At 44.8% G+C, this 25837-nt stretch overlaps 1 protein-coding gene across 1 annotated transcript; it reads left to right on the top strand.

The window, feature by feature from the left end:
• The first annotated feature begins 141 nt into the window (after window positions 1-141).
• Window positions 142-24028, top strand: LOC135819684 (adhesion G protein-coupled receptor L3-like). The gene is made up of 14 exons (XM_065332938.1): window positions 142-568; window positions 1154-1199; window positions 2365-2595; window positions 3698-3883; window positions 4759-5177; window positions 5339-5530; window positions 6096-6256; window positions 6415-6880; window positions 11494-11548; window positions 11795-11889; window positions 14953-15062; window positions 17856-18118; window positions 21151-21220; window positions 21805-24028. Exons 1-14 carry the CDS (start codon window positions 485-487, stop codon window positions 22601-22603), a joined length of 3177 nt encoding a protein of 1058 aa, XP_065189010.1. The 5' UTR covers window positions 142-484; the 3' UTR covers window positions 22604-24028.
• The last annotated feature ends 1809 nt before the right edge of the window (window positions 24029-25837 follow it).

The raw sequence follows: 25837 nt of genomic DNA, 5'->3' as shown, positions 1-25837 counted from the left end.
TACCATGTAAATCTACCACCAGCGTAGGACTACTGTCTTTTTTTAGCGTGTTACTGATGTTACATGTTAGGCGGCGCGTGGAGGCGACGTCACGCCGATGAAGCGGAACAGACACACAATACTGTGACATACTAGCAGTCATTGTCCGTATTTGTGTAATGACCCAGTCCCAGGTCTACTCTCGAGTTTCGGTCCTTCATTTCCAGATGATGATCTGAGTTGGCCGATACGTATTTTCGCCGCTTTGAAGATAAAAATTATAGCGATGGGTTGTCAACGAAACGCTGCTTTTCAAAGCAGTGAATGAATTATTATTTGCTTCAACAATGCCGTATGCCATGGACTAGGAGTCGTAGAATGCAGAGATTATGGTATGCAAGCGCGAGAGATACAAGCGACACCGCAAAGGTAACGCTACAGGTACGAGTAGTTGTCGTGAAGTAAGAGCACAGACAGGAACAGTTTCAGCTTCTGCCTCAAGCTAATGTGGCATCTACATCGTCATCGTCATGTACTAATATTCCAAACTGCCCGAGATGCTGGCATGATGCTACACGTAGCGTACTGGGTAAGCACAGCTCTAAAGAAAATCATGAAACTTACTTATTGGAGAGATAGATATACGCGTATATGGCGTTGTCCGATATTGGATCTGCAATTATTTGTGCTACTGTAGTTCTTTGCATTTGTCACTATGACGAATCCGAGAGTGGAAAATGTTTTGTGCTGTCAGGATAAACATTGTAGGTGGTCATCATTTCGAATTTCGGATGTTTTGACGGAAACACGTTTACGAGTTTCGATTGCTCGTAGAGTCGGAAAAGCACGAAAACCTGAACACATCTCTAGCAGTATGAGGCACCTACGTATCCATACAAGTGAAGACATACACAAACAAAATAGAAATGGTCACCCCGGCGACCCCCCCACACACACCATACACAAGCGCACACACACCACAATCATACACATACACACAATTATACGTACACGAGGGGCAAAGCAGTGGAGTAGTGTGGTATCTTCCACCACAAACTCTTCTGCGCCAAAGAATGGCAAACACCCTGCTTTGAAACTTCAGGAGTGTGCTAACATCACATACAATTTGCTATCTTTGCAAATGAATATTGGTTTTGGATGACTTTATGTACAGGTGGCAGCAGCACTGTTACTTCTGTCATTTGGACATGCTTGGGAAGGTGCGTGTTATTATGTCTCGTCGATAATTGCCATATTGCCTGCTCAGTATGTTCCGAATGTGACACATTGACCATGCACAGCTCTTGTACTTCCCGTCTAGTAAAGATGATCGCTGGAACCTGTTAGCGATGCAGCATCATCTGCCTACAGAAAGTCTGCATAATATATTATTATAGTTGTGGGCGGTGGGGAGGGATGAGGAGGGGGGGGGGGGGCGGGGGGCTGTCCATACGGAACAGATGAGTAACAAAGCATATTCCGGTAGGTAACGCACTATCTTGGAGTCAAGTGGCTTCAGATGTAGAGTAAACAGTGCAGGGTATATTTGCCATCAGCTGTGTGCTGTACTGGAAATTTACTGTGCTACAGGTCTGCTCCCGTTAGTACAACATCGGGTACAAGACAAATCTCATAAGCAGACAATAAATCCCCAGACAAAATGCATCTAACAGTCCTACATGTAAATCCGGATAAGAGATAATTCGTTTCTAGACAAAATTCGTTATAATGTCACCTTCAGCTGTCTCAAAGGTTCGATTCCCACGTTACAATACTAAGCAAATGGCCATGGCTACGAATTTGCTCGGATGGCTCAATGTTTGCTGCCAGCAACTTGGCTTTAACCTGAGCCTTCTTTGTGAGCCTGCAATCGTTAGTGAGAGCACCATGTTCCAAAGTGATATTTGTTGAGTAGGTGTCTTGGCGCCTTACGCTCTCTGGGCCTTTCTAGGTGTCGCAAGAGATTGTTACTGCCCTGAAACTGAACACATATCCTCATTGTGTCGAAAGTTGCCTAGCAAACGGTGAAGGATAAAGTTAGATAATATTATAGTGATTGGACAGTTGACAAGTTCAAAGTAATTTGTTCGAAGAAAACATGATTCAAGTTTTGCTTGTTAGAGGGAGTACCATGTATTCTTCAGTATCAAGTCGCGCTCCTGTTGTGCGGTTCAGCTCTCTTTAGTTCTGAACCATTCCTTAAATATGGCCTCACTGAATATGTGCTGTTGCCTCTTCTTTTGGGTAATCAAGTTTATGTCAGATTGTTCTGCTTTTCTTTCTGTGTGTTTAGCTGTATGTCTGTGTGCCTGTCTTTTGGTATGTCTGTCCATCTGTGTGCCTATCTGGGTTTTGTTGTCTCCCTCATGTGAATCCTGTACTCAGATGCTAAGCTCAGATGCACGGAAGATTATCTGACCATTTGCCAAGCACGAGACCATCATGTTTGTGTCAAGTCCTCCCAATTGGACTGTTTCCAGCTGAATCACACCTGCTTCAAGAACACCAGCATGTCTGCAGAGATAGTGACCGCAGATTGCCAAGTTCCTTTCGGCACATTGGCAGCAGCGTCATGTATCTCCAGCTGCAACTCAACGTATACGTTAACAATGAATGGTAATTTGTAGTTTACACTAATTAGCTACAATAGTATTTCTTATACTACACGGTCATGCTGAGTCGGTGAAATCTGATTCTCAAAAGATCAAAACTGTAGGCCCATGTTTAAAAGTCGCAATTAGCCAACGCAGAGAAATATTGATTTACAGATCTACCCGTTACCCCTAAAGAAGATGTTGATACATTGTCGTGGGTGTCACTATGACCCTTGCCTTATCCAATGTGAAGTTAGTGCTGAGGTTCTGTGAAAATCAGGACCCGAATAATTATAATTATGGCATTGTCCACCAAGGTATGTCACCAGTGATAATTTTTTGTTTGCGATTAGATCTTTTGCACAGTGGATATACCAGGTATACTTGGTAAATGTTTCCCCTGCCTGAACATGTGTTTCACCTGACAAGAAGAAATTTTTAAATCAACAGCGCACTGGTGAAAGTTTCAAAATATAGAATTGACCTGTGTCCTTGTTCCAAGTTGTATACCTGCGGCAATAGCTCTTGTGGAAAAATGTGGTAAAAATGTGGTAAAATGTGGTAAAAATGTGGTAAAAATGTGGTAAAAATGTGGTAAAAATGTGGTAAAAATGTGGTACTGTACAAACACTTCAAGTACCGGTTACCATGTCTAGTGAGTTGTGTCATTCTTGTGATTACGTGCATATTTGCGGAAGTGTATTGGCATGATGCTAAGTACATGAAGGGTACTAGCGTCGTGCTAAGTTGAATTACCATATTATAGAACGTATGGAATAGACAACATGGATAATGTAGAACGGGTAATTTTAGCGACGTAAAACCCCTAGTGAATTTAGCGATCCACTCCTTTTCGCTAAAGTTTCAAGTCGCTAATCCGTTGAGACATTAGTAGTGCGCTGGTGATCCGTGAGTAAAATCGCTGCAAATCGCTAAAATGAAACGTGGCTAACCGGTTGACAATGGGAAAACGCTAAAATAAATAGTCGCTAAAATTACCCGTTCTACAGTATGGAAGCCCAGTGACCAGTGGTCATTTAAGTTTTCTGCATCCAGCACTGGCTAAGTACTATTGTTTTCTTGTAATGTGATGTGGTGGTATGATTTCTTTACCTAACTTCCAGATTCTCACACATACCGGATCGAAGACAGTAATTGCAGCTATCTACATGAAAGCAGCCAGTGTTTTCAAAAGGTGGTCTCTACTGGATTGTGTTCCCCAGCGTATTCCGAATGTCGTCGCTTACTAGTTGAAACAAACCAAAGCTCATGTGCTGATAACGTCATCAAGAAGTCATGCAACAATTGCAGTAAGAGACATATTGTGCTATGTATCTAAGTAGTAATATTTTACCCACTGCTGTAGACAGCAAGCTGTTTCAGCGAAAAGGGCCTCATCAGTACAGTTACGAGCTTTAAGTGGGCCGAGCCACCAGCCATGGTGCAAAGGAGGCACCACAGACAGATTGCTCGTCGCTCTAGCGCCAGAGTGCTCTAACTACTTGTATGAAAAGTAGCGAGCAATGCGTAATGCAGCAGCACTGGAGTAGCCTACTGGAAAAGGATTGCCAATATTTCGCCCACTAGGCTAAACAGTCTTCACCGGTAAGGCGACCAAAAAAGACCCACGACACACCCAAGAATGCGACTATCTATGTTCTCCAAGAATTCAGGTTTATGCGCCAGCTTTGTGCCCGGATCAGTGCACGTTTGATGGTAGGTGGCTGGCCTGCAGTTCAAAGTAATTTTGTTCTTGTGGCCATTTGCTATTACAATTTTGGATAAAGTGATATTCGGATGGTGCCTACGAGTGTGGTTTCATCCTTTGTTTTGTAATCCCCGAATGATTTCATTCAACGGTTTTGTTATTTGATTTGACTTTGGTCGCCTTGCCAGTGAAGACTGTTTAGTATTCTTGCCAATTGTGTGTGACCGTGATTTATGGGTTCTGCAACATTCATCTAGCTATATTCTAATCATGTAGTTCTTGCTTGCCTCGTGTTGTTTCTCATCAATGCCCTAAAGATGCCTAGTGGGCGAAATATTGGCAATCCTTTTCCATTCATTTCATGTAGGATAGAGCTTGTTCGTGGGAATAGAAGTGTTAGAAGTGCAAGATGGAGTTGGAGAGTGCCTAACAAATGTACTTGACATACTCTCTCATGTATTTGGCATTGCTTTTCAGAACAAGGCCCGGAAGACGTGCAATTACCGGAAGGCTGTCGACAGTGGCTTTGGAAGTATAGGCAATGCTCCATACTGGCCAACGCGACGTGTTTGACTCTCAACAGAACATGCATGAGGGTCGCAGCTTTGGGAGTGCACTCCAGCTGCCCCCGATACCACAGGAGGCGTCTCATTAGAGCGTCTTGCCTTCATCGATGTGGTCAGCCGATATTGAATCCCTACTGCGTGCAGCCTGGCAAGACCGTGAGGGATTGTGTAGCACGTCTCGTTCTAGCTGAAATGCCTCTGATCTACTCAAGGGGAGATTGTAGATGTCGACAACGACCCAGCAGACGACCGCCACCACCGCCTCGGAGTTGCCGCGGAAATTCAAAGGATCCCTTTATAAGAACCGTTGATGGTGTTAAACCAATCGAGGTAAGATTTTGGATAATGCATTGTCAGCATGATATGTAGTCCAGAAGGAGTCAGGTAGAATGCACCTCTTACATCCTTCTTCATTTTCCGTTCATCTTTCACTTGCATACATATATAACCGTACTGATATGGAAAAAATTCTGTTCCAACTCTGCCCACAGGATATAGCAGATATATCTCACCAAACCAATTTGATTACAAAAGCGGCCACAGAATTACGTCATACGAGGTTCAAGGACAGAACAGAGATGAATTGCTCCTTGATACATCTTCAAGATTCAGTCAAAAGAACGTTTGGCAACAGATGTAGATGGCAAGGGCGCACGGTTGTTAATGATGACGAGAAGAGAATGGTAAGCAAGATGTTTGTCTATCTTGCGAACTTACTGTAAGACTACATATTCTAGGGACAAATTAAGTCAGCGATCTCCAGATTTTGTTGCTTTGCAAGGTAAAATCTCAACGAATTCTGTCTATCAAAACTGGCGCCTTGGTGGTGTGTTAGTCATAACTTGTAACTTATTGTTCCTTTCTCTTTGCTTAATACTATTGGCTCAACATCAGTGTTATAGAAAGTGTGAAGGTAAGGCCAGCCAGAATTAATTCCTTGTTACAGGTCACCTGACCGACCGCCATTTTCCACCTGACCGCAAAATGTGTTTTTTATTGCGCATGTACATGCGTGTGTGCACACGTGATCCTAATGATCGAAACAACAAATTAATTATGGGTGGCCTAAGCGATAATTTTGCTTGGGCGGAGTTAGTAGTTAAAGTAGTTGTTTTGTAGTTGGGTTGTATTGTCCCATAGGTGTGGTGGCTGTGGAAATATATTTATATATAAATACTGTCCACTTCATGAAAACAAACGGAGCTTCTCTGCTGAGCAAACTTCTTCTTTGTACATGCTAATGTTCAGGTCAAGAATTTGACAAACGGCTATGCCAGCATGGTGAGCTCAGTTGTGACACAGCTAGGCTGCATGAAGAAGCGAAGAAGATGCTGCAGGGAATACGTTGACACTGGCAGCACCCAAGAGAGTTCTCAAGCCGATCCGGGTGATGGTCGTCAGGTTGCCATGTAAGTGCAGCACGCTTATCCAAGTTCAGTGCGGAAAACCATTCTCACGAATACCATTTGCGAATCCAGTATGAGGTACCGAATGAATCATCGCACCCTAACACATCAACCTGGAACTTAGTTTTCATAAATGTTTTCTACGTGTTCTGCTCTTGTAGGGTGCTTGACTCCTGTGAGGATATCCTCGACAGCATACCACCAGTTGAGAACTCACTGTTGGTTGTATCAACACCGCAGTTAGCCATGTCGGTTGTCTGTCCACCAGTTTCCAATTTGGTGTTCTCTCTAGATGCTCTGTCTGCTGGAGATGAGGAGGAAATTGAAATGATCGTTACTGGTGAACACACCACCAGGCAGAATCGGACATCTCTCCTATCCATCTACATGCCGGTTATTCCTGGAAATGGGAACAGTTTAGGCAGCACGGGCACAGAAGCTGGTGAATGTCCGGTGCTTCCAATGCAGTTCACGGTGTTCAAATATCCCGATCTTTTCACAGATGTAGGCGGGAGTGATAGCCAGTATGAAGTAGTCACACCAGTTGTCAGTGCTGCGTTCGCCGACATAGAATCGGATGACCTAAACTTCACAGCCACATCTGTCAAGATTGTCTTCAACATCCAGGTTAGTCAAGGTAACTCGTATCCTCTTCAGTAACTTGTCTTTTGAACATGGCCTAGCTTATGTCAAACGTACCCACCCTGTACAAGTATTGTCAGACTGGCAGTTTAATTATAGCATCGCTAGTCCTTAGAACTCCCTGTTTTGTATTTTCAGAAGCTCATGCGCAGTTTCAACATTACAACTCAGATTTTGCTAGTACAGCGGAGATCGGAGATAACGACCTCGGTAATATAACGACAGATTGAGTTTAGCGACACAATTCTGGTATTCTGTTGCCCAAGTCGTTTCACAAGTCCTTTGAATACATTTTAGATCGGGTATAACGACCGCGAATATACCAAAAGATCAGATTTAGTGACACATTTCTGGTGCCCGAAGACCTGAAAGTGAATCGAGTGTAAGGAATTTCCCCTACATAAAGTTAGGCTACTATTCCGCTACAGCTGTATATATCAGGCGGACTGGCATGCATGGAATATGTCTGTGCCACATGCGAGGATCTTCGGGCCAAGCGTGTTGTACACCGGGCACTGTACTGCAGAGCCGAAGTGCGATGAGCTGAAATACGATGGACGATGTACTTTGTTATGTACATGCCGTAAGGACTCATACATGTACATGTACATCTGAAATCCATATGAATTATGCACATGCGCATCTGTAAGCAATTCCTGGCATTTTGATACATATTGCATATTCAATTGGAAGATCGAACATGGCGACATTTTGTTCTCTCCCGAAAGAGTGTCGTTATATCCAATCTCCACTGTACACCGATTTCCAAAAACACATGAAGATATTGTAGATACACACTAATCCAGAGATGGTCGCATCATGTACTTGCTAAGTAGATCCTTGAATTTATTGATGAACTTTAAAAATGATTGTAGCATTCATGGGTTCTGCAGTCATGGCAAAAACGAGAGCTTGGAAGCTCAGGGCCTTACGCTATGCTTTTTTGCCTACAGTCCATTCATCGGAAACTGTCCCGCTGGCTTTTGAAAGTCGGATTTGGGCCGAATTGAGGATCAAAAACCCACTTTAAATCTCAAAAATCAGGGTTTTGGATCTGCTTCTCCATACATTTTGCCATGGCATACCTGTCCTAATTTTGTAAAACCTGGCTGAATTTCTATTTCCCTGTTCTTGGACTTTTCTGGCCTCAAATGTGGCAAGGAGTAATTGCACGGGTCACACAATGTAGGATGTACTGTTGTTTTCACGATATCTACAACTACAGTCGAACCTCTTTAGGACGAACACCAAGGGACCGACGGTATTTATTCGCAATAACGGGAGTTCTTCTTATCCATATATCTTACCCAGGTAATACACAGTGATGAATCCAATAGCGCTTGGAATTCTAGTTCTCCTTAAGCGAAAGTTTGTCTTATCAGTGTTCTTTTTTAACGAGGTTTCACTGTATGTGAGAGAGACACCAAAAAGTTAGGGTGCCATTTTCCAATGAATGGACTGTAGCTCATCATGCGTGATGACTGATGGAAATGTTTTTTTTCCATTCGCAAAGGCCCTGAGCGAAAGAAATAAACTATCTTGAACGAAGGAGAAATGGCTGAAATTTCCTTGCAAGGAGATGGTGGTTACAGGCTACCTGCTTAGCAGAATGGGATCTTCTTTGGTATGTTGGCCACCCATGTGTTCTGGAATCGATTTGTAGCTTTCGTTGGAAGGCGCAAAGCCGTTTTCGTTCCAAACGACAGGGTTCTTTCAGGGCTGAAAATGGCGACCATGCGGATCGTTGCCAGGATCTCCGAGTTGAAAATCCCTGGATTTAACCGGGGAAAAGCTCTGGATTCAATGGTAAACCCGACAGAAATACTTGATATTGGATGTTGAGAGCTGGCAGGAATTTTGACCGAAGCGTTCCACGGGTGTTTCGCAGTGGCCACTCGTCAAGATGGCGGCAAATCCGAGAGTACAAAAATTTCGACTCTGCCTATGTGCGCAGCGAATGCGAATCTCGCACGTGCAGGCAAAATCTAGCCTTCTGCAGAGCTGGGTAGAGCAAGTGTGTAGCCAGTGTAGGAACGACGACCTTTTCCGAGAGAGAATGTGGCTCTTTTTATCCCGACATTTTACTCGCCACGCTCTCCCTCCCAGCTTATTGATACGAGTATCTGCTACCGAGTAGAAGTCTCCATCTTCAGAGTAGGTGAGGCAGAATTGCAAGGTTGAAATACTTGCTCACTTGGCTTTTTGGTCCTTTGAGGTGTTGATGCGATTGTTGTGTACAACTCGAAATGACAAACTTGAGACCCCGCGCCACAAAAAAACTAAGGTGCGCGACAAAGTTTCGTTTGGCTGTTCAATGAAAGGACGTATGGAAGCAGGGATAAAAACTATCGTGGCTGCCGGCAAAACTCCTAGTAATGTAATAAACGGGGGTGTGACTTTGGTAATAGGGCTTGAAAATGATGACATCAAAACGGCCAGGGAGTAGTAAGTTGGCATGAGATTTGTATTTTGGATCCACCAAGGTGTGACTTTGCTATTGCCTCAGTATGTGGATGCATAGCAACCTACTCATGTCGCATGCAGGGGTGACTTTTACTTCGCCACCAGTTGTCACCCCGCCCCCAGTAGCCAAATCAGTCAGTTTCATTGGCTACATCACCTTGCTGTGATTAAGACCGCTTGAAATGTGCTTGGACCCATACAAAAACTGGATCCAAGTGGATCCAGTTTTGAATTTTTGAAATTGTTGCTATGCTGTGACGTAGCACTTTCAAGCCCAAGGAGAATTTACGCACAGCCATTCCACAACGAAGACGAAACTACGAGCTCAAAAACCCTCCGATTTTCAAACAAACGACGCAGGAAAGAAGACATGGCCGCAGTGTTCCCGTGTGGCCTTGAAAGCACCTATTTTACTTCGATAGCGGCTAGTTCAGGGCAAATTCAGGCCCAATTCGACAGCGTCGTACCGCTCAGATTCACCCAAAACACGAGGAAATGTACGATAAATCCAAATGCGTACGCATTTTGCGTACGGGGACGACTGGCCAGAGTTCATGCACTGCAAACACCCGTGGTTCATGCTCCACGTGGCGCGAAAGGTGACGACGATCGTTCTTGTGCATTTCTGCATTTCTGACACATCGCTGTGCATATGGGCCTTTGTTGCAGCGACATCGATTGTCAGGTGTGGTCAGGGTTTTATTTGAGTAGTCGTGTGGAGACGTGGTTTGGTTCTGACAGGCAACAGGAGCGGCTCCCGAGGATAGCGAAAGGCAAATCTACTCAAATCCGACTTCTCGATCGCCGATCTTCTGGCGCGTTTTCACTTATGCTCTGCAACAAACGGCACAATCGTCAGATGATATGAGCCTATCAGTGTGCCCAGAACCTCTAGTGACTCTACTGAGGCATTAGCTTGAGTAATCATTCTCTCTAGCTCTCTCTCTCTCTCTCTCTCTCTCTCTCTCTCTCTCTCTCTCTCTCTCTCTCTCTCTCTCTCTCTACCTCTCTCTTTCTCTCTGAAAATGTTCCGAACTTCAAAATCAAGGTCGAGCTGCATCGGGAAGTCGTCAGAATACTGACTCTCTGAGCCGGTTTTTGGTGAGCAGTGTCCGCGCTGATATCCCTAGACATAACCTAGGATTCGAACCCGCACTATCGCCTGCATGCATTCCCCCGATACACTTCGCATACATACTCATTCATCCAAGTTGCTTCACGTTATGATCTTGCATTTGAAATCCCTATTTGAATATTTTGTCCAGCTGTATTTGATGGTACTGTACAGGATAGCGCCAGGCATGCCGACGACACAAACACGGAATTTAAGCTGTGTGGACCCTGGCTAGCGCCAGACGTTACTGAAGTAACGTCTTTTGCATAGCTACGGGAATAAATCCACCTATGTGCCGAAAGCAGTGCAACGTCTCTTGCGGTAACTGTGGTCCTGGGATAAGTTTTGGAAATTGAATGATGTAGTTGAAATGGAAACACGGCACTACTTTTTGACCCGCGGATCAGATTTCTTTGGCCACGACTGTAGCGAGGTAGATACACAGTGGAGGGTCAAAAAGACCAAACGAAATGAGTATAATTATGCACTCCATGGCCATGAAAAGAAAATTGTTAATAGATATGAAGAACTTGACAAGATAACAACTGCAAAGAAAGGGAAAGACAGAGAGAGAGAAAACTGTTCGCAACAAAATCAATGGTGCTTGAGCCTCTATTAGCGAGAAGGATTTTGAACTACCTCGACCGGTGCTGGTAATAATCATAATACCAATTTTCAATCTCAATTAGCAGTACACAGACTGCTGCACTATCGTATCCCAGTTGGTGTATGCGCTTACAGTCAGTAAAACGGCTAGTTACCCTTCAATTCAACTTCAAATATCTTTGAGAGTCTGACGAGTTTACTCACCTATGCTCACTTTATTTTTTGATGTTCACTTTCAAGGAAGGATTGTGTGCGTGCCTGTGTGTTTGGGTGGGTGTTTGCATGCATGTGCCTTTTCCGTGTGCTGCCCGTGTGTGTGTGTGTGTGTGTGTGTGTGTGTGTGTGTGTGTGTGTGAGTGTGTGCGTGCATGTACGTGCATGTACGTTTGTGTCTTTGGGTCTGCATCTATGTCAGGATCAAAATGTTGACTCCAATAAGGTGGTGTGTGCATACTGGAATGTCACAGAGAGTAAGTATAGTTAGTTTTCCGTAACCCTTCTTCCATATTCTTTTTTGAAGAACTTGTACTTGTGTTGATCTCTAGTGAAGTGCATCATGTGAGGCCTGTTTTGATATGGTGCTATTATGCATATTTAGCATAATTATGTATATGTGTGCGTGCGTGCATGTGTGTGCGGAAGGGGCGAGGGGCGAGTATAAGTGCATGACTGTACAAAATGTCTGCTTACATATTTATGTATTTGTTTATGCTCAGGTGAATGGCTGACAAATGGCTGCTGGCGCAGTGAGGTGAACAACACGCATGTGTCTTGTGAGTGCAACCACCTCACTAGCTTCGCTGTGTTGATTGTAAGTCACCGAATTGGATGTAGCAAAGTACACGATTGTTGCCCCAAGGTGTATGCCAGCACCCAATACGGGGTGGTGGTCATCTGAACAAAAAATCCCACATTGCCTAGCCTTCCTTTTGTGCCTGGGATAGAGCTATGCTTGCTTTTTAAACTCAAGTCTTGCCTTTTGCGGGAATTTGTACATCGGTCAGCTCTTAGCAAAACGTTATCTAGGTAGACTAATGTGACAAGATGCAGAGAATAACCGATGGCAATAAGTGAGTGATACCTTGTGCACATTAGGAGATATTTTGGCAGCAAGCCATGCAAGCAGTAGCAGGTTATGGTGTAGAGTAAAACCTGTAACTAAAGACCGGCACCGTGACTAGCGACCAGCCTGGTACTAACGACCACTTCGCCAGGCACGGACGGTCTCACATTCAAAATTCACTGTGACTAGCGACTAACAGTTACCTGCTGAACGCGCCCAGCGACCGCCTTTTCTTGTCCCAAAGACGATTTTTGACCCGTAACTAGCGACCGCGATGTAGGAAATCAAAAGTTGCTCGAAGCTCCTTCTTGAAATTTTGATGATTTTCCGTGGTCCTGAAAGGAATCTTTCGATACCACAGCTGAAGAAATGAACGCAGGTCATTTTGACTGTGGAGTCGGTGTGGACTGCACTATACCTGTCAGAATTTCAAGCGATGTCAAGAATAAACATGATAGGAAACGCGCATCGAAAGCGCTCTCTGATCGATGTTATACTACTCGGAGGAGAAAGGAAGACTGAGCGGCTCTGTCACCCCAGTCATACAGACGAATGGACGATAGCATCAAGGAATCCAGAAACAAAGCAGCACCGCAAGGTCCTGATGCTGAAGGATCGCGTTCAAGCAATCGAGAAGTCGCAACAAGGACAGTCGGTACGATTGATCGCATGAACAAATTTGAAGCCCAGCGCAAAACAAAACTTCCACAGGGAACGTTTGACTCCTGGCTTCAGAAGTAGGAGCTGAATTTGATGTCCGCAAAAAAATTAATCTCTCTCTCTCTGGCTCTCTCTATGTCTCTCCGTCTTTCTCTCCAAGTGTTGTTTGACCTGAAATAAGAATGGCATTGCGCAAGTCTTGGGGAATTGTATTAGCTGCATTTTGATATACATATATGGTCGCGCGGTGCAAACCTCTAACTAAAGACCACCTGCTACTAAAGACCGCTTTTGCTGGCACCAAGGGGTGGTCGGTAGTCACAGGTTCTACGGTATGTGCAAGTTATACCCGAGCACCGATATACTTTTGAAGTAGACATTTTACAAGGCTAAGCTACCACACTTAGGTCAACTAGGGGTGAAAGTATTACATAGTAGGGAGGTTCTGCTATACGTGAAACGTAGAGCAATCATGTAGAGAGGAGGCGTCTGGGTTAGAGTCTACGGCTTCGCGTGTTTTGGGTCCAGATTTCTATGCGTAGATTAGGTTCTCTACGTTGTGGCACACACAAAGAAAATGCGTACGGATCCGCTGGGTATCATTCGAGTGGAGGCAGAAAACTGCCAAATATGGAAGGGGAAATTCCCAGTACACATTCCACGTGACTTCTCTACGTGAACGTAGAGCAGAACAGGATTTCTTTACGTTACGGGAATGCGAAGAGAGTTCCCTTGATTCTTTGCGTCGCGTTCCCATGACGTAGAGCAGAACCTCCCTTTTATCACTCTTCTATCGCCCTCCACTAATTCTTATGATCCTTGACTGGTCCTATATTACCCATATCGCCGTAATATCGACCGCTTGTATCGACCGCTTGTATCGACCACTCAGGCATTGTAATCTTTTGACTTTGGAGGGACTAGAAATTTACTCTCCACTTCAAAAAGAAAATTTGAAAGAAAGAAGACAAAGGAAGAGAACAAGCAGAATTCGAACCCACAACAGCATGAATCTCAAGCAACCCCTTATACCAACCAGCCACTGTTCTGCAGATGCTGAACCCTGATATTCTTACAGTCTTTTACCCAAAATAGGCAACATCCTATGTACACTATAGTGCGAATGCTATACTAAAATGGCTAAAATGGCTCCTAAAGGATCAAATTTGGGGGTTATGGCAAAAGAATCGTGATAAATAGGATATTGACCTCGACTTGGTCTATATGGGAAATATAGACCTCGTCTTGGTCAATATATTATACACATTGTATTCGACACATGGGCATGCAGGTGGGCCCTTGCAATTCAAGACAGAAAGAAGACTGGTTCAAACTGCTCAAGATCTTTTCAGCGCTTGCACGACGTTCTATGTCATTAATAATGACTTATTAACATGACAACAGCGAAACATTCAAAAATAAAATAATATTATTACAGTCAGACCTCGCTTAACCGCACACATCTGTTTTCCACAAAAACATCCGGATAGGCGAGGTAACCGGATAACTGAACACACATACTGTATATGCATGTGGCATGTCAAAAGCAGTGACATCATACATACATGTAGACGGGTCCTATGCAGTACAACTAGCGGGCCCAGTATGTAAAACAAGCGAGAAAAATGACAAGTGCATGCAACTGGTGCTGTCCGCACACACCCAGCAGGTCAAGGACCTCATTTGCTTGTACAACTCATTGATACTAGCTTCTGCAGGCGCTAGCCAGCCACGTGCAACCGGATACGACGAAGCATTTTGTACACATTTTAACCAGTTTGTACACAAAAACATGCACCGGTATGCGGATCGCGAGGTCCGGTTATGTTGTATGCATAACATATGCTGCACATCGGTAACCAGCGATTTTCTTCCGGATGGCGAGGGATCCGGATAAACGAGGACCGGATAAACGAGGTCTGACTGTATACAGAAAAGAACAAACACACAAAACACACATTGCAGATGTTCGTTGTTCGAAAGAACACTGCTTCTTCTTTTTTTCGGCAAACAAGAATCATACACTTCCTTATCCAAAATCGAATCAGCCTGTCAAAAACATTATTTTTGGTTTTAAGAACTCAGATCGCATAACGTGTGCCCACATTTTTCCATTTCACAATTTTTTGTTTTGTTTTGCTTTCTCCAAAGATTCCAGACCAGACATCTCTTAGTGAAATCCTCACTATCATCAGCTACGCATTGTGTTCAGTGTCCCTGGTGTGCTTTCTAATCACTATCATCGTGTTATCCGCTTTCAAGTAAGTATCCTTCCTCCTGCCAAGTCAATGACTGAAGATGAACGCCAGTAAAAGAATGCATGTTGCTGTATGGTCAAGCTCTGCCACTGGCATGGCCTACCTTTCAAACAGTAGAGCACCCTGCGCATGCCTGTGTCAATAGATGACTTGCACAAAGATCCGAGCCGCGAGTGAGACGGGGCAAGTGCACCCACCCAGGCTACACTGCGGGCACCCTACACCAGTGTCCACCGTCTGTAGATTCTGTAGATTTTTGTCAGCATGAATGAACGGTGCACGGCATGTACATGTACATGATCAGTACCGTCACTGTCTTCAGTAGCTCATGAGTCATGCATGTGCACTTGTTGTAGGGTTAGTGGAAGCAGGTATTGTACTACTCCCTGAGTGGAAGTACATGACTGTATTATTATGTGAAGAGAAGCCAGGCGTCCAAATCAACCCAAAATACTCTTGCCTTATTCTTCGGTGAAATAGATAAAAAAATTGTCTTACTAAACAACAGTGAGCATAGAAGCAACCTCGATGCACCCAATAATATGGCATCCGGGAACAGCAAGTGTGGCACGAGGATCCCAAGAACACGTCAAGTTCCATGCTACCCGCCGCCATCAAAAGAACGAAGGATAACTGTGCTAGCCTAGTTCATATTCAATGTAACGCTAACGGTACGGGATATATGAGCCTGTTGGGAAGGCGTGGGTGAGCTGTAAAATCTTGTACGGTTCGCACTGCACAACATACATGCAGCAGTTATTGCGACAGTTAACGTCGATGGACGAGAGTCATCAAGTCCATGGGGGTTGACGTTTCTGGGCTTCCTTTCCGAAAGGAAAGTTATATTTCTTCTCAAAAGAGCAGAATCATGCTAATTATACCAATCTGTTATGAAGACAAGGAAGCAGCCATGGACATTGTGCCATACTAAAGGAACAACAGGAAAAGATAAATCACTTCATCTGAAAACTCAAGGACTATCCATAAATACAGCAAATGATAATCCTAGCCTGGTAATGTCCAACTCCGTCATGTGAGCCATTCGGCGAGTTATTATGAGAAGCATAATGTTCGAAATGCTGAAATTTGAACAGTTGCAGTTGTGTTCGTCGCCACACAATGCCATCGCCAGTTCACATTCGAAATGTAGCCATTTTTACGCTTGTGTCCCTGTACACGGCATGGAAGGCTGAACAGATTCAACAGGACAGGAAAAGATAAATCACTTCATCTGAAAACTCAAGGACTATCCATAAATACAGCAAATGATAATCCTAGCCTGGTAATGTCCAACTCCGTCATGTGAGCCATTCGGCGAGTTATTATGAGAAGCATAATGTTCGAAATGCTGAAATTTGAACAGTTGCAGTTGTGTTCGTCGCCACACAATGCCATCGCCAGTTCACATTCGAAATGTAGCCATTTTTACGCTTGTGTCCCTGTACACGGCATGGAAGGCTGAACAGATTCAACTCTTCCATCGCTTCCTGATCTGTACAGTAGTGCGGTTGCGTTCCCGTTCCTGACACTCACATCCGTCTCCGCTAACCAGCATCATGAGCACTCCAATGGTTCCCTCCGCTCCTTCCGTATCGTCCCAGCGCGCCCCGTCAAAATGTGAATTACTGTAGGCAACGGAGCCAGTGTATGATGAAGGCGAATGCACTGTTTGATGATGCTCCAACAAATCCTTTCTGAGACTGAGACCCAGCCGGAGCCGCATCGTCGTCATTACCAGCTGATCATGGGGAGGTATAATGTGACACCACTCCCTGATTCAATCATATTTTGCGAGCCTGCGCCAAACTGCTTTCTCACTAGAGCCAGGCATTGGATACATATGGCTTCAGTAAGGTTTACAATGCTATGTCTCTGGCCTAAGTCCAAGTCTAGATACAGCTGCTCAGAGTCAGGGCTGATGAAGTGTTCATATCGGAACAAGTGAGACTTCAACAGTAGCTAGTACACATTAGGCCTGAGGACTTCGCAGCGTTTCTCCAGCACACTTGTTCTCTCCTTCAACTCAGATACTACTTGAAGTACTACTAAAGGCCATCTGGCTCTCACACTCAGTCCTTGCACCCCTCATTTTCGTGGTTTGGGCTTCCACTCGTGACTCGGCAGGTTCCTGGCCTCTCCGCAGTCTGTCCTCAGGAGAGAGTCGCTCTGGATCTAGTGCAGCCGAATCGAAGGGAATCGAGTTCTTTCTCAGACGTCCACAAACTTTCGTTGTGCTCGACTTCGCTTCCACTGCGGGAAAGTAGTCACACTTCAGGACCACGACGTGCTTGTTGCAGCCTACACCAAATCAATGATACTAAAAATATTCCCTCATTTTTCTGCCTCCCGGCCGGCAGGCTCGGAAAGGAACGTATGGAATGGGAGCCTCAGTTCCATCTCTCGTCTGCTAGTGCATTCAGGAGCGTAGCAGCGCTTCGGCATGACGATACAAGCGGAATCAAAACAACTCTACTCTCTAGCCAAAAAAATTCCTCAGGCAAAAAGCGAAACTTCGAAAGTCACGAACTCAAAAGGTGGGGAAGTCAGAGTCAGAAGGTCCACTTGCCCCGTCTCGAACCCAGACAATCTTTGTGCAAGTCATCTATTTGATACGGCATTAACTGCATCACCATGTGCCATCTCTCAACACAGAGCAAATTTTTTTAAATGCTAGCATTCTGTGTTTGTTGGATTCTGGATCTGGGAGACTTAAGGCAACAGTCACTAGGTATAAGGATTACTGTGGCGAGACAAATAACTTTGTGTCTTTTCCTCTGTTCCTTTCTTATAAAACAGAAAACTACGCAAGAAGAGGTTTCAGCTGCTCATTCTTCAGATAAGCGTGCCGTCGTTCGTTACGACTCTGCTAGTCATGTTCACACATAAGACGAGCAACGCGATGGCATGCAAGGCAGTGGCTGTATTGCTGCATTTCAGTGTACTGTGTATGTTTTCCATGATGGCCATAGCCTGCTCAGAGCTGCACCGGGGTGTTGTCCACGTCTTTGACCGCACGAAGAAGAGTAAACTGAGAAAGTATGCGTGGCTCATTGCCGCAGGTAAGGGAACTGTCAATGCTAACAGTTTGGTGCCACTGTACCTTTTTCTACTGCTTGTGGATATGGTATCAAAAGTTATGATTTGCATGGCATGTTCCATTGGTAACTGGCCTTACTGGTTGGAGTCTGTTGTCAAAGTATAATTGTAGAGGTTTTCAAGAGGCGACAAAGTGGGATTAGTGTGGAGTTAGTATGCATGATGATTTTACTTTTAAAACTACAAAAAATGGCTGATAAGTAGATGCACAAAGACCATATGGGTCATTTTAAGATGATTCATGATTCTGTTGAGGAGTGAAAGGTACCAGGATCAAGTCCTGCTTGAAAGCGGGTGGAATATTCCAACCCTGCTGTATCCAACTGTGAATTGCAAGATTGCAGACTGGCACAATGTTTTTTTTACATGCAGCATATAGGATGTTTCGGAGGCGGGATGTTATTCCCAGTTCAAGTACAGTAGCCTTGCCGAGGGCTTTGCCAGGCACACTAATCCGCTGCTACGTTGCGTATCCGTGTGAGGTCGCTTATGTCCGAAAGTTGTCCCCTCCCCCCCTTGGGTCATATCTGTCTTCATCATACCCACACTGGTTGTGCAGGGGCGTCCTCGATATGCAGCCCAATCACTTCGACAGGTGGTTTCGAAATGCACTGCCATGGCTTGCTGCACGGGAGTGTCACGTGGGAGGCGGAATGCATCAAGACCAAAGAGTCGCTGACGGTGGCGTTGAATCATGCTCCACACTGGCTCAGTGTTACATGGCTTGTGCAGTGTGGTGTTAGATATGTGCTTGGGGTATCTCATGTTGATCACTGTCCGGATTTGAGAATGATGAAACGTGTCCATCTTGGATGGTTCAGCTCGCGTTTGTCACCAAGTACCGCTATTGTATATAATATATAAGAACTCAGTGGACTACTAATCCCACCTTCGAAACAATACATCGAAAACAATAGAATTATCTCTGGATGTTGTTGGCTTCTTCGCCTTCTTGTTCAATTGGATTGTACCTGATCGTTCTTTCTTTCTCAACACAAAGTTCTGCACTGTACGCTTTTTTTATTATACCTAATAGGTGGTGTCCTGAATGGCAAAAGCAAGAGTGGCAATCCTACCACACTTGCGTGAATGCACTTAATAATACACTGAGTAATAAATAGGATGTCACCTATATAGCTATGGCATCTGGTTGGTGGATCTAATCTATCCTCCCCCACCGTGCAGGGGTGTCGGGAAGGTATTTTTAAAAGGTTGCATTTGTTCGGTCATTCCCGAATGGGCATGGAATGACGTCGGTACCCATCGCGGAATCGGAATGAGCGTAGCAAACAAACGCGTCGGCATGGATTCGAGAATCTGGCAAACGTTTTGCGCCACTCTGGAAATGTATTACCTGTTGTTTGCACAAATTGCAGCCTTGCGAAGACTACTACAGTGCATTTCAAAACTATAGACGCGTAGGGTTTTTGAAATATTTCAAATTTGGCTGGAACTTTTTGAGAATAGTTTTCGGAATATTGCTCAGGACCGCTCCACAATTACTCTCATATAGTTTCTAAACGATTGGATAACAGACGCCCAATTTGGAAAAATTTATGCACAAAGTGATCACAGATTTTATGTGGTATAGATGCTGGCATAACGGTTTTTGCCTAGGTACGCGTCTATAGTTTTGAAATGGACTGTACATGCCAGTACTGGTAGTTGCTATTATGCTTCCGTAAGTTTCTGCATGTCCCTACGACAGTCATGATGAAGGAGCGGCCAAACACGGCGTAGATGAACGAGCGATCGTAACTAGGGTGCCTGCAGGCGGCTTTGGCCGCTACTTCATCATGCTATACGACCTCGTATCAGTCACAGAAACGTCTCTAGCTCTCGTGTTTATTTGACAGAGACGAGGCACAGTTGTAAGAAGAAGTGAAGTGGCAGGCTCGGTGCCTCTTTGGGTCACTTTGTTCTGGCTCGCCCTCCCTATGATTCTAGAGGCCCTGCTCGACGACGATGAAGAGCTGAGGTGCGAGGGGGCATATTTCCAGTTCATCAACGATCCCGGGCGAACACTTTATCAGGCGGCGAAGGGTCAAAATACCACGAACAAGTTACTATGCCGTCCCGGAGGTTACAGTACCAACCTATACCCTGGACGATGTCCGCCAACATTTCTGTATATCAATAATCGCGTTTTGTTGGGGAGGCCATAGTATGCAGCAACGACAAACTTCACGAAGCCCTCCGCACATTTTCATTCCGCTCGGAATGAGCCCTCATTCCACTTTTTCTTAGGAATCGCCAGAATCGATTCTGCCCCCTTCATTCCGCGACCGGAATCGGAATTGCACCGAACAAACGCTGTCCAGTGCATCAAACAAACGCTCCGGAATCAAAGCACGGCGGAATGACTTTGGAATGGTGGCGGAATGGCACCGAACAAACGCAACCTTAGTGTGGTACGGTCAGCCATCTGAAGTACAACTTATTCATGTGGGAGGGGGGCTGAGCTGAATTTTTATTGAAATCTAGAGACCAGATGACGGTGTATTTTGTTGATTCACGGGGTACCTGGGTTAAAAGGTCGTACAGTCAATACCGTAGTGACCGTACCGTGTCTGATGCCCCTGCCGTGTAGGAGCAGCATTTGTTACCTGTCCATGACGTGGTGGCGTCCCGTGAAAGCAGATAAGGAGAATATTGACCTGCCAGGCATGCAGATTCATTATACCTGCTCATTATATCTTCACTGAATCCCAAGGCAGGTGGCTGGTTCAACCTTGCTATGTTTCATATATCTGATGAAAAAGGGAAGGTGAAACGAAAGAAAAGGAACCTCAGAAGAAGAAGAAAATTGAAATCTGTGCTTTCCATGATCTCAGAAATCCAGCCTATTCGGACAACGGTTGCTTGATGTTAGACTTGTGAACAGTGAATAGATTGTGAAAAGTGAATGAATTTAAAAGGAGGATAATTGGCGAAAAGGTACTTGGCTTTGAAATTTTGCTGGTTTCACTGTTCTTTGATTTCATTGCGTGATCAGGTGCATCTGCTGTGATCGTCATCACAGTAGCGTCTAGCACCAAGATGGATGGCTATGGCTCAAAAACAGTGTAAGTCATATCACACCACTGCATACATGGCAGCAGTATAATTAGTACATTTGGTGAAAAATACCAACAAGAAAACATATACAAGTACCAGCCAAGCGATTACAGTACAGTAGAACACAGCTACATAACGGGAATGACTCCCAGAGGAGAACTGATACCTCACTGCACAAAGAGCGAGCTGATCAATCTCTGGGTCATGCGAGTTAAGCGAGTCTTGGAGTCAAATGTCCAATCGGTCAGCATTTAGTGGCGCTGTGAATCACTGGCACGTTGTGAAATGGCATAATTGGGTACATGTACACAAATCGATACCAGTAACAGTATATTTGGAACCATGCTGCACACCCCAACTCAGATGACTTGACAATATCAATTTTTTAACAACATGTAAGTCTGAAGGAGGTGAAAGCAGAAAAAGTCTGAGGAAAAAATTGAATGCCACCAGCCGGGGTATGTGTGTAGCCTGAACCTGTGATACTTCGCAGTACCATAGGTGTTCGTGCAGCTACCCAGCAATCTGCACAGATACGAATTTCCTCTAGACCTGATACAATTCTGTTTGTGTTTGTGGTCATCCTCTTCAGATGCTGGTTCAATCGAGACGGAGCGATGCGATACAATGCAGTGTTTTATGGAACATTTGCAACACCACTGGCTTTAATGTTGATCCACAACGCTTTAATTTGCTGCAAAGTTTTATCACAAATTACAAAGCGCTTGAAGCGGGAATCTCATCGCCAAAAGATGCAACAGATAAAAAACTTGATTGCAGCGATTACCACCATCTCCACTGTGATGGGTTTATCGTGGATTCTTGCCTTTCTGCTTCTGGTCAGTCAACACTTGATCACACAGATTGTGTTTGTAGTGGTCGAGTCACTTCAAGGTGTGGCTATACTCCTGCTTTTCATATTCCGTTCCCGTCAGGTGCGCAAGACCTTTAAAATGTGGCGCACCAGAAGACAATCAGCTAGTCTTGCATTGCAAGGCATTTCAATGCAAAGTCGACCTTCCGTGTCAACCACAGCCCGATTTTCACTGTCGTCACTATCAATGTCGTCGCCTACTCGTACAGCCCGATTCTCACTGTCATCACTATCATCTTCGTCTACACCCCGTTTGTCAATCTCGTCACAATCACCGTTGGCAGTTGACAATGTGCATACTGGGAAACAAAAGCGTCGTTCAGGGTCTTCCTCGGAACCAACATCTATATATAGCTTCTCAGAGGCAACAAGTGCCAATAATGACCAGGACGTGTTCAAACCATGCACCATTGCCACCAATCCGTATATACAACAAGATACGTCGCTACCTGTCGTGCCAAACCAGTCTTCTCAGAGTGTCGAAAACACGCTTTACAGTATCAGGGAAACATCATGACATCTGTCTCAATCAGTTTTAGTAGTTTTAGCTTTCTCTTACTACTACAATCCCATCTAGAATGAAAGTGCACAATTATAATTCCAACCGTCCAGCAGATCAAGAACAACTCTTGTATTGAACATGCCAATCTTTGTGATTTTAAACTTATTGCCAGGTAGTATCCTGATCTGCATACCAGATTTAAGCAAGTTTATCATCAGTTTATTTCCTTTGCAAAATCAAATTCTCTCCAGTTGTAGTCTTTGGGGTGCTGAGTCGAATGTTCTTGGTCGGAGGAAGCTGAGACGCTCCCTTCCTCCTATAATCCCATTCGAACCCGCCACTTCTACCCAACCTGACTGACTGCGCCCTACTAAATGGGGATCTGTATGCCTGAATATCACTAAAAGCACCTTTTCATTCTTAGAAATGCACGGATGACTGCGATTGGCCTATATGTTGTAGTCTTTTGGACACTGGGTCGACTGGTTTTGGTCCGAAAAGGCTGCAATGCAGCGTTCGGCCCTTATTCCCAATCGAACACGGTTTGAGTAGCGGTCAGGTGCTCGTGCGTACACCTGTTTCCTGCTCGCTTTGCCTGCAGGCAACAACCTTCACACCAACCTTCACACCAAGGTTCAACTCAAAGGTTCAAGTCAAGTGACAGAAACGCGCCCGAACAGGCTGCAAGTTGTTGCCTGCGGGCACGGTGACCAGGTGACTTGTGTACGCATTGAGCACGTGACCGCCTGCCCAACCGTGTTCGATTGGGAATAAGGGCCGGACGCTGCATCACAGCCTTTTCGGACCAAAACCAGTCGACTCAGCGTCCAAAAGACTACAACATTATGGGCCGTTCCTTTATGAGAACAAAATGGTGCTTTTAGTGACATTCTGCATACGAATCTCCACCTAGTAGGGCGCAGTAACCCAGTTTTGGTGGAAGTGGCAATTTCGATTGGGAAAAAAGGAGGAAGGGAGAGTCTCTGCTTCATCGAACCAAGACCTTTCGACTCAGCACCCCGAGGACTACAGCTGGTGAAAATTTATTTTTGGGTATACTTCCCCTTTAATGACCAGTGTGCCATGCGTTTTGGCATGTGCGTATGAACAAAATGGAATACAGTTTCATTTTTTTCTTCCACAGTGTGTCACTTTGACGTGAACATTGCCAGTATGAAGTCCATGTAAGAGTATTATACAAGCCTCATGCCTTGAAGTCATGAACTCTACAGTCAACTGATTCCTTCAATCACGACCAGCTGCTGTTTAGAAAACTTCAAATGACCATTTCAGATTTTCGTGGTGATTCTTTTCTCTATTTCACAATAATTGTTGTGTCACTGCTATTGATTATGGCCATGGGCTGTTATAAACATTGTATTATACTTGTTGCATGTGCTTCTTTAAATGCACCCTCCTTCTATTTCTGACTACTGAAGATTATTCTGTGCATTGATGTGATGGCGTGTGTTTGTGTGTGGACACGTGTGTGGGTACATGTTCGTACGTGCGTGTGTGTGTGTGTGGTGTGTGTGTGTGTGAGTTTGTGTGTGTGTGTGTGTGAGTTTGTGTGTGTGTGTGTGTGTGTGTGTGTGTGTGTGTGTGTTGTGTGTGTGTGTGTCTGTGTGTGTTAGTGTGTACCCAGACATTCGCTCTGATCTGAAGCTAGCATCTGTGAACTCTGCATTGCCTCTTCGAGGTATCGGTCAAGAAAGTCAAAGTATGTGTGGATGTGTGTGTGTGTGTGTGTGTGTGTGTGTGTGTGTGTGTGTGTGTGCACGCGTGTGTCACAACGAGTGTGCATGTGTGTGTGTGTGTGTATGCATATGTATTCCGGCATGTGTGCATGATTGCGAGCATGTGTGTGTGTGTGTGTGTGTGTGTGTATGTGTGTGTGTGTGTGTGTGTGTGTGTGTGTGTGTGTATGTGTGTGTGTGTGTGTGTGTGTGTGTGTGTGTGTGTGTGTGTGTGTGTGTGTGTGTGTGTGTTTGTATACTACTCAAGGGCGATTCACGTGGTTTCCACATGATTGTGGATTGGCCAGATACTTGGTGAAAATATCAATTTTGATCATTTGTTTGTTTGTGTGAGCGCGCACGCGCGCTTGTGTGTGTATGTGCACGCCTGGGTATGTACACATAGGTGTTTAAAGGTGTGTCTGCGAATGGGTGTGTATGGATGTGTGTGCGTGCAGGTGTGTGTGTGTGTGTGCGCGCGTGAGCGTGGTGATTGTGTGAGTGTCCACGCTTCAGATCCGCTATCGTTGCTATAAGAGAAAATCTGCGGGTGCACATCCAGTGCATTTGCAGATTTGCGCGCTTCTCTTGCGACGGGCGTATACATGGTACATGGTGTGCGTGCGTCTGTGTGTGTGTGTGTGTGTGTGTTTGTGTGTGGGGGTTTATGTGTGTGTTTGTGTTTGTGCATGTGTGTGTGTGTGTGTGTGTGTGCGCGTGGTGTGTGTGTATAACCATACTCTCGCAATTAGAGCCCTCTCTTGAATAGTGCCCCTGTCTCTGAGAGCCAGTGAGAAAACAGACCTCTCTTGAATAGGGCTTGAAAGTGATGACGTCAAAACGGCCAGGGAGTAGTAAGTTGACATCAGATTTCTATTTTTGGATCCACTAAGGTGTGACTTTGCCATTGCCTAAGTATGTGGGTGCATAGCAACCCACTCATGTCGCATGCAGGTGTGACTTTTATTTCGCCACCAGTTGTAACCCCGCCCCCAGTAGCCAAATCAGTCAGTTTCACTGGCTACATCACCATGCTGTGGGTAAGACTGCTTGAAATGTGCTTGGATCCATACAAAAACTGGATCCAAGTGGATCCAGTTTTTGAATTTTTGAAATTGTTGCTATGCTGTGACGTAGCACTTTCAAGCCCTATAGTGCCCTCCTCAGGCTTGTAGTCAAGTGGATCGGCAAGTTTGGTACTGTTTTGCTAGTGTTCTGGAGTTGTCAATTGCCCTAGTAGAGTTGGGATCAAAATCACAATTCTTCTTCTTTGCAGTTTCTGTTGAATCAACCATGATACTCCAGTAGTAGTTTCGCAAAGTAATTTATCCTTCAGAAGTAGTAAACTTTACACTCTCCTTTTTTTCTTAATTTTTATATTAATGGTGGATGACGTTAAACGTACCAGGATTTAAAAAATGCCTTTCTTGAACAGTGCCCCATCTGCGATTAACTTTGAAAGAAAAGTGCCCCAGGTCAGGGGCGCTACCGTAGTTCCGCGCCTATAAGCCCA

This window comes from Sycon ciliatum, chromosome 6 (assembly GCF_964019385.1).
Source record: "Sycon ciliatum chromosome 6, ocSycCili1.1, whole genome shotgun sequence".
Classification (NCBI taxonomy): Eukaryota; Metazoa; Porifera; class Calcarea; order Leucosolenida; family Sycettidae; genus Sycon; species Sycon ciliatum.
The sequence above is the reverse complement of the archived record's forward strand: the minus strand, read 5'-3'. Positions and strand labels throughout refer to the sequence as shown.

Excerpts from the sequence above, each read along its gene's own strand:
- LOC135819684 (XM_065332938.1), top strand. The coding sequence starts at position 485 with ATGTGGCATCTACATCGTCATCGTCATGTACTAATATTCCAAACTGCC. Across the intron at positions 1,200-2,364 it reads ATTTGGACATGCTTGGGAAG|ATGCTAAGCTCAGATGCACG; the intron begins GTGCGTGTTATT and ends TCCTGTACTCAG. Across the intron at positions 5,531-6,095 it reads ATGATGACGAGAAGAGAATG|GTCAAGAATTTGACAAACGG; the intron begins GTAAGCAAGATG and ends GCTAATGTTCAG.